General features: G+C 29.8%; 1 protein-coding gene across 1 annotated transcript; it reads left to right on the top strand.

Annotated features, from left to right (window-relative positions):
- Positions 1–367: 367 nt before the first annotated feature.
- Positions 368–4,053, top strand: LOC121132181 (neuropeptide F receptor). Its single transcript, XM_040727578.2, has 3 exons — positions 368–920; positions 2,025–2,357; positions 3,463–4,053. The coding sequence occupies exons 1-3, from the start codon at positions 381–383 to the stop codon at positions 3,760–3,762; spliced, it is 1,173 nt and encodes a 390-aa protein (XP_040583512.1). The 5' UTR covers positions 368–380; the 3' UTR covers positions 3,763–4,053.
- Positions 4,054–8,435: the final 4,382 nt, after the last annotated feature.

The following is an 8,435-nucleotide window of genomic DNA, read 5'->3' as shown; positions in this document are numbered from 1 at the left end:
TATTTGAGATTTTTAGTCGATTTCGAAAGAAAATATTGACTAGTGACTTTTTATTCATATTCCTGATCTTAGTTGAGGCTTGAAGAAATGTAATAACTTCATAGATAGAAAGAAGGAATGTTTGACCAATAAAGACTAATAATACAGTTCGAACCTTTAAAATTACCTGGAAATTTTACTTGGTCGTTTGAAAGGCTACATTATGTTCATAGATTGATTTTTGAAGTAAGGGATTATTATATGAACCGTGCGACGTTTCCCTCTCTGCTTTTCTCTCTTAAATATTTATTTTTCTTTTTACTTGACGCACTCTATGTTTTTCAGTGATATAGTTATAGTTTTTAAACCTTCGGGTAGTCTACGCATACCTCTTCTCCATAATGACGGTGTGTGAATTAAATTTTACTTGTGTGCAAAACCTGATAGATAAAAAAAATAGCAACAATAGTTCCTCTCTTGAGCTATCCCCTTCTTCGAACAATATACACAATGAAATCCTCTCAAAAGTTGATCTGGAATTACTTTCAAGATATAGAGATAATCGTTCCATCCCATGGAATTGGATATATATCATATCAATGCTTTATTCGGTCATATTCATTCTGGGATTCATGACAAACAGCATCGTTGCATCAGTTGTATATCATAAACTTAAAAAGAATATCCAAAGTCAGAATGCTCCTCGCTACGTGTTTATTATTGCATTAGCTTTTGCAGATACACTACTTTGCATATCCCTTCCATTCACGGCTTTTGATTCATTCACAAAGTACTGGACACTACGACAAGGAGTCTTTGGCACACTCACCTGTAAATTAATCAAAACTGTTCCTACATTGACTGTCTTCCTTTCTAGCTTCATTGTAATCGTCATTGCTCTTGATCGCTACCGATGCATTGTCCAAATTAATAAAAGAAAGGTACTTTTCTTAATTTAAAGTTTATTTTGGTGAGCATTAAAATCTCGCTTGATAAAATGCTATAAGAACACATAAAATTTGAGAAAACTACATATCTGCTGAAAGAGATCACAATAAACTAAAGTGTTTTTGCTCGCTAATAAGATCATTTATATCTTGCTTGTACCAAAAATACTTGTTTTCAAATTTACACTCCCTGTAATTAAAACAATATTATAAGTATTAGGAAGGGTATTTTTGTAGAAAAAACAACAAAAATATATCACTAAAAAAAAGAAAGATTAAAGTGGATAATCTATGGCTTAGGAGAATTGAGAGGTTTAATTAGTTCATATAAATACAATTTCACATTTGAAATGTTTTTTAGAGGTGTAATGCTAATAAAATTTCCCAATTCCGTTTAATATTCATTTCCATCAATATTTACTGTTCGAATTTATTTCTTAACCAAACACAATATTTTAAGTAAACCGTTGGTTCTATTAATCATACACTAAAAGCAACAATTGAATTAAGCTACTATATTAACTAATAGCCAATTGATGCATAATAGTTTGGAGATTAAAGATTGAAAACTAATATAAGAGGTTTAATTTGTTGACATAAGTTTATTTACAGATATAATGGTTTCTAGAGGAGTAATGCTTATGTCATATTGTTAATAATTAAATGATATTACCTACCTTAATTATTTGTTTATTAAAATGGTAGCTTGGTTACCATATTTATACAACCAATGGTTTAAGTAAACCATTGGTTGTATAAATACAAACAAAAGGGGCCTTAACGTTAAGAACAGTATAAGATGATCAAAAATCAACTAATGATTATTTTTTATAATACATTTTACCGATAAACATCCTTATTTTCTATTTGTATTTAAGGATAATCACTATTTTCCAAAATTGCCCTGGATTTTACTAAAGTATAATTAGCTATATTATTAAAAAGGTACTAAAAGTTACATATTATTTTGAACTATTCTAAATAAATCAGATATCCCTTTTACAAACTGACAAAGTAATATGCCCAAAAGTGAACTTGGAGCCAACTTGTAATATATGTACGTTTGTTAACATGTATAAATCTTTTTCTTTCTTTCAGTTAAATTTCAAAGAGGCCAACATTATACTCTTCTTCATTTTGATAATATCCATTTTAGTCGCATCTCCATTGTTTATTCACACTAAAGTAATTGTATTCTACGACACAAATGTTTCCAGCCTCTCTTTTTGTATTGAGGATTGGTCATCATCTTCTTGGGACGTAATTGATGTTAATGCTTCTGATCCACAATCCAGAGTCTGGTTTTCCCTCATTTGTTTTGTCTTACAATATGTTCTACCGAATCTTGTCATTGGTATATCATATTATAAAATGAATCGACATATCAATGTTACTCCATTTCAACAAAAGCCATCGCACGTTACTAAACGCGTAAGTTCAATTAATTAATGCGAGAAATACTCTGTACCGTCTGAATAAATGAAAAACAGGCTTTTTGAATCTAGAATTCGCAAAAGTTTAATTTGGGAAACCCTGGGAGATACAATAACTAAACATTGTACAGATCTTGACAAATGTGTTGCCATTTATAACCTTCAATGTAGCTTATATAAACTTTGATAATGACCTTAATTGCCTACTTGAAGCTCTGACATACCCCAAATATGTAATTGGGGCTCATGGACTTCCAATGCTCATAAAGGGTGCCTTGAGAGCTTTGACATTTGTTGCCCTTGTTTGAGAGGGTATGGTCTTGACATCCAGTAAAATGGAAAAGTTGAGGGGGTTTGGTATATGGGTAGTATGGTGTTTACATTATTTTTGCCGAGAAAGAATGTGGGTTGTCAACTTGTTGAAGCTCCTTTCAATATCAATACCGTTATTAATGGTCTTCTTAACCCACTAGTTAGTCTGACAAGTTTGGGATCTCTGTGTATGTGTGTTCCGCGCAAAGTAGAATAGAATTATCTATTCTTTGGTCTCTAATTGAGTCCAATTTTTGATTGATGGTGTTTCCTTTTTGGAAAGGGGGGGTGGGGAGGTCAATACACTCAGTTTGTCAGCGAGTGGGAGGAATGATCAATTCCTTTCATGTGCTTTTCGTATTCCTCTGATTTAAAGGTGTCCTGATTTCAATAACAGCCCCTATTTTCTTTTCATCTTTTAACTCTTAGTTGGTTAAATAAAGGGTTACTTTTTAGAGTAGAAAGTTATGAAATAAAAGTTGTAATTCTAATAAAATAATCGCGCTATGAATTTTTTAAGGAATTAAAATACTTTTTTGGGGTTAATCTATTTATTTGAAGTCATTAGAATAATAATTAACAATTATAGTTTTTGAATTCCTTTCGACATTCATTACAAAAAAAAAATATATATTCTCATTTCATAACTATTCTAATTATTGAAAAAAGATAGAAATTGCTGTAGTTTGGAAAAAAGTGATTTTTTCATATAAAGAGTATTCCTTGAACTATAATATAATTAATATAGGTATTGTATAACTAACTATTAATGTGCATCATTATTTTTTCAGAAACATGTATCACAAATGCTTTTCTTAATGAGCATCAATTACTGCATGGGCTGGTTTCCAATCAATACATGCAACTTGATTTTAGACTCTTATAGTTCATTATTTGATTTAATGAGCTCGGATAATCAACTTCTTATATTTATACTATGTCATGTTGTGGGCGTTTCAACCTCCGTCACAAATCCTCTCATATATGGTTATATGAATGATAACTTTCGAACGGAATTCACCTCCTTTTACAAATTTGTATGCTTTTCATGCTTATCAAAGCCAAGCGATAGTGCCGAAACGGTTGTCTGAAGCTTTTTTCATGTAGCACTTAGACAAAAAAAAAAGAATACATAGTTTATTTTAGTAAATACAATGTAATATAATATTTTTCATTACAGTTCCGTGATTTTTTTTACAGTATTATATATATTTTTTATAGTTGTGTCCTAAACATACCCTCTCTAAATACCTATTATGTATCCATGTATGGTGTTCAAACAATGTATAACAAATGTACTTTCATTAAGTCTAAATTCGACGATTTGTGTACTACTATAAAAAATTTATATTTTTTATTATTGTACTTAAAAGCAAGGGCATCCAAAGGAATATATATATATATTGTTTTCAATAATATAATATTTGAAATTTCATGTTTGGAAATTTTCTATAAAAAAATCCATAGCTATTTACAAAAAAATGAATTTTTGGATTGAAAATTAGAAGAAAAAAAAAAAAATTAAACTTTAAATTTATTGGAAATAAAATTAGATAAATGAATAAAATTTTAAATTTTTTGGAACAATAAAATTTAAAATCTACAGCTATTCACAAAAAATAAAAGAAATTTGAAAAAAAAATTCAAAAATCAATAGTTATTAGAGAGAAAAAACAATCTCTAGCTATTCAGAATTTTTTTTTTTTTTTGGGGGGGGGGCAAATTTTTTTGGAAGAAAATTTCAAAAATTAAAGATTATGAAAAAACTTTTCAAATATTTAATATCTGCCGCATAATTTACTCAAATGACGAAAACAATTTCCAGTAGAAAAACAATAATTCCTTAATTGGGACGGGTTGCTACAGCCCCTCCAGTGCAGCCACTGCTGACGCCTTTGAAGAGTTTTGGCTTTTTTTCTGAGACTATAATAACTTTTACTCATTTGGTTATGCTTAGGCTGCTTGTAAAATTTGGCCATGATTCATTTTTTATAAATTTTTTGCTCAACCCCATCGAAATTTTGGTTTTCTGTATATTCTTTGATCCAGGGTTTGAATTTCAGTCGTAAACAAAGTTTTTTTTTTGTCTCAGGCAGAGTATCAAGACTAGCATTTACATATTACATTATTTCACAGATAACTGAATTTTCGAAAAAGCTTTAATTCATTGTTATTCAGATCCATGACTTATTCAAACGTCATTGGAGTAGAGTTCGGAAATACTTGTGTTTAACATAGCATGTGGGTATACCTATGTTGATTGTTAAATAAAGTATGTTCCTAATAAGGAAAAATTATATAATGTGCTGCACGGAACTAATAGACAAATTCTGTATAGATAATACAGTTTGTCTGTGTTTCTTTTATGAGCGCCCACATGCTTGGGCCAATGAGCATGAACCTCTGAGTGGATGTCTCTTTTGAACCTGGTGAGGCTAAGGCAGGGGTGCGGATTTTAGGGAGTGGGTCATATAAGGGGGCTTATTCTATACCCAAAAAATAGCAATGGTTTTTTGAGCTCTAGAAGACTAGATAGTACGTTGAGTTATAAATCGAAAGTTAACTGGCATCTAAAAAAAAACAACAAAAAAACTATCCAAATAAGGACATTTTCTAAATTTATTTAAAATTAAAAAAGTTATGGGCAAAAAATAAGTTGGTGGAAATGGTACAATTAAAAAAGAAAAAGAATCTTTAATGGAATATTGGATTTGGAGATAAAATAAAGTTTGTGATTTATAAATAGCATACATAGGATTTTTCTCCAGTGATCTTGCATTAATTAAATATATCTAGTACATATATATATATATATATACCGATTTGGGTAAGACTGAGTGGGAACATTATATTTATGTTGACAGTAAGAGGGATTTACATTATGAGAGGTCTTGGTCATCGTAAAAAACGTAAAATCGACCATAACTTGAGAGATATCTCTCAAATTAGTGTCCTTTTGTATGTATAATAAATGCACTTCTTATACTGCATAAGGTCATGTTCACAGAAAAGGTCGCAAAATACAAGGTTACCTACTTCCTTGTTGATAACTCTTTCCATCAGTTATTTGGGTCTGTTCGTATCCATCTTTGGCTGTGTTGATTCTGCCATTTTTATAAAACTTTTGTTAATTGAAATGATTAAAAAGGATGTAGGATATTGAGTATGTATTTTCAATGTTATGACAAGTTCCATAGCGGGGTTCCATACCTTGTAACTACCCCGTCTTATAAAAGGACCCAAGAGAAAAAAAGGGCCTCCTGACAACTCAACTAAAATGTGGACTCTGATATAGAAAGGGAAAAAACATACTCGAAACACTTTTAAATTTCAAGCATAACCTAAAACTTTTATTATATCACAAACTTGAATCCCTTGAGACTTGAAGTTTTTTGAGTAAATCCTAGTGCAAGTAAACACAAAGTGAACATATATAAAAAGAAGTGATATAATATATACATAATATTATCTGAGATGGAATTTCAATGTTATCAGAGATCTCCAGCCTCTTAACGAACCTCCAGACTGTTTTACTGGGGTAGGCAGTTAGTTTGGCAATAGCTTTTGCATTGTGGGCCGTGTGGGGTAGTTGGAGATCGTGTTTCCCCTTCAGTGATTCTCAAAAAGTGGGGAGAGCATGTCCATGTCTATCTCGACAACTGACTCAAAGTAAAAACAAACGGAAATTTATCTTATTAGTCATCAAACCTCTTTTATGAACAGAGTGAAAACAAGGGTGATCTAGTTTTTATTTAAAAGTTATTTGAGTGAGTTCATAGAGTGTTTTTGTAAAAATGGATAAAATTGAGTATCGAGCTGTCATTCTTACTATTGTTACTTTGAAAGTGCATAGCTTTTAGCAATAGCACACATATAAATGCTTGTTGTATTAAAATTTGATGCACCTAAGAATATCCAACTCGGAGTAACTAAGCTAAAAAAAAAAGTGTCTCGTGAACAACAGAGAAAAATATCAAGTACTATTTGGACGGGTTACAGAGATGGGAACATCGTTGGTAGATGTATGTAAAGTAACAAGGAGACTATGTTAAAAAATAAATAAAAAGATTCAGAAAAAAAACATATTTTATCTTTGTTAGGTCGCAAACTTTTCAGAACACCATCATATATCTATTTAAAAATTGCATTTTAAGGGACAAAAATTAAGCCGTATCTTGTTGATATTTCCAAATAAATAGCTCTCAAGTCCGGGTTATAGTTGTAAATAATATGAACAAATTATTGTTTGGGATTTTTATCCATTTTGGGACAGTTTGTACCTACAACAAATTGTTAAACATTACAATTTTTTGATAGAAAGAAGAATGAAAAAAGTCTTAGATACTTAAAAATAACAAATAATGAAATAAAAGGTCCATTATTATATTTCAGGGATCCTGGTTTTTACCATGAGGACCAAAGTATGAATAATCTTTATATTGTTGTACATATTTTTATTTTAAAATAAATGGTAAAGCAAATATTAATTATTTATTTATTCCATGGTTCATTTCAAGATAATTCAATTTAAATTTGTACCAAAAAAGTCTTGAGCAACAGTGATGTGTGGTTTTGTCCCCTGTTCTTATATTTTTTTACAAATTGATAATATATTCATATCTGTTTTAGAACGCTAAACCAAGACACCCCACTCCCAAAATGAAAATAAATGTACAATAAATTAATACTTAAACTGAAGGGACTTTATTTAACTTTCTTTTTAAAACAATATATTCTAGAGATATCTTCGATATTTTCCAACCAGCCAGTCAGTTTCTAACTAATTCAAAGATAATTCTATAAGTCATTGCTTTTCTCACAATAATTGAAGTCTTCTGTCGACAATGGACAGATGTCTTTGAATTTGGAGATTTTGATGTGATCAGAATATTGATCATATCTAATCAAAAAATGTCCACAAATGAATTAAGCAATTTCTTAGACAAAGTATTAGGAGTATTAGTAATTACAATTTAAAGGTCCTTGACAATGATGTCATTTCAAATTGAAATTATCATGATATGGTAACTTTTGTTTGATATTATCTTTCTACTGTACATTGAAAGTTGAATATAAATCAAATTTAGCCAATCCCCCCAAGTTATATATTTCAGGAAATTGTTAATTTTGTGTGATTTACTTTCAATGATAAATTCTGGTTCTTTTAAAAAAGAAGTATAAGCTAAATAAATCCGAATTTATTATATTATCCTATGGCAAGGAGTTCTGACCATCCATCTATAAAAATTGTACACCTTTCCTCACAATTAAACTGGATTCCATCAGAAAAATGAATTTTATACATAAATTCAAAAATAAGCATTTGACAGTTTAAAATACTTGCTATGATATTTTTATCAAATTTGATACCCTTCAGCAATATTGAATCACTTTCCTACGAAATTTATTTTTGATTTATTCCCTTACTTCATAAACATTTTCACATATAATGGGCTGTCCAAATATGTGTTGTCTTAATTTTGACAGTAATTTCGATTACTTTGCAATAAAATTTGGGACTTCAATAAAGTTTTTCTGATCTTTTGAGTTTCCGAAGTAGTTTTTTTGGCTTAAAATTTGTTTTCCCGCAATATGAAAAATCATAATTATATTCTTCTGTATCATTTGAGAAAAGTAACTTTAATGAAACTTTGGAAATTCAAAAACATAATTTTAACATTGAGACCTATCAATCACTTTACAAATAGAGAATATCGTAAAAAAAGTCATTTTCAAATAGCTATAGAGGTAACAAAAACTAATT

Source organism: Lepeophtheirus salmonis, chromosome 2 (assembly GCF_016086655.4).
Source record: "Lepeophtheirus salmonis chromosome 2, UVic_Lsal_1.4, whole genome shotgun sequence".
Lineage (NCBI taxonomy): Eukaryota > Metazoa > Arthropoda > Copepoda > Siphonostomatoida > Caligidae > Lepeophtheirus > Lepeophtheirus salmonis.
The sequence above is the reverse complement of the archived record's forward strand: the minus strand, read 5'-3'. Positions and strand labels throughout refer to the sequence as shown.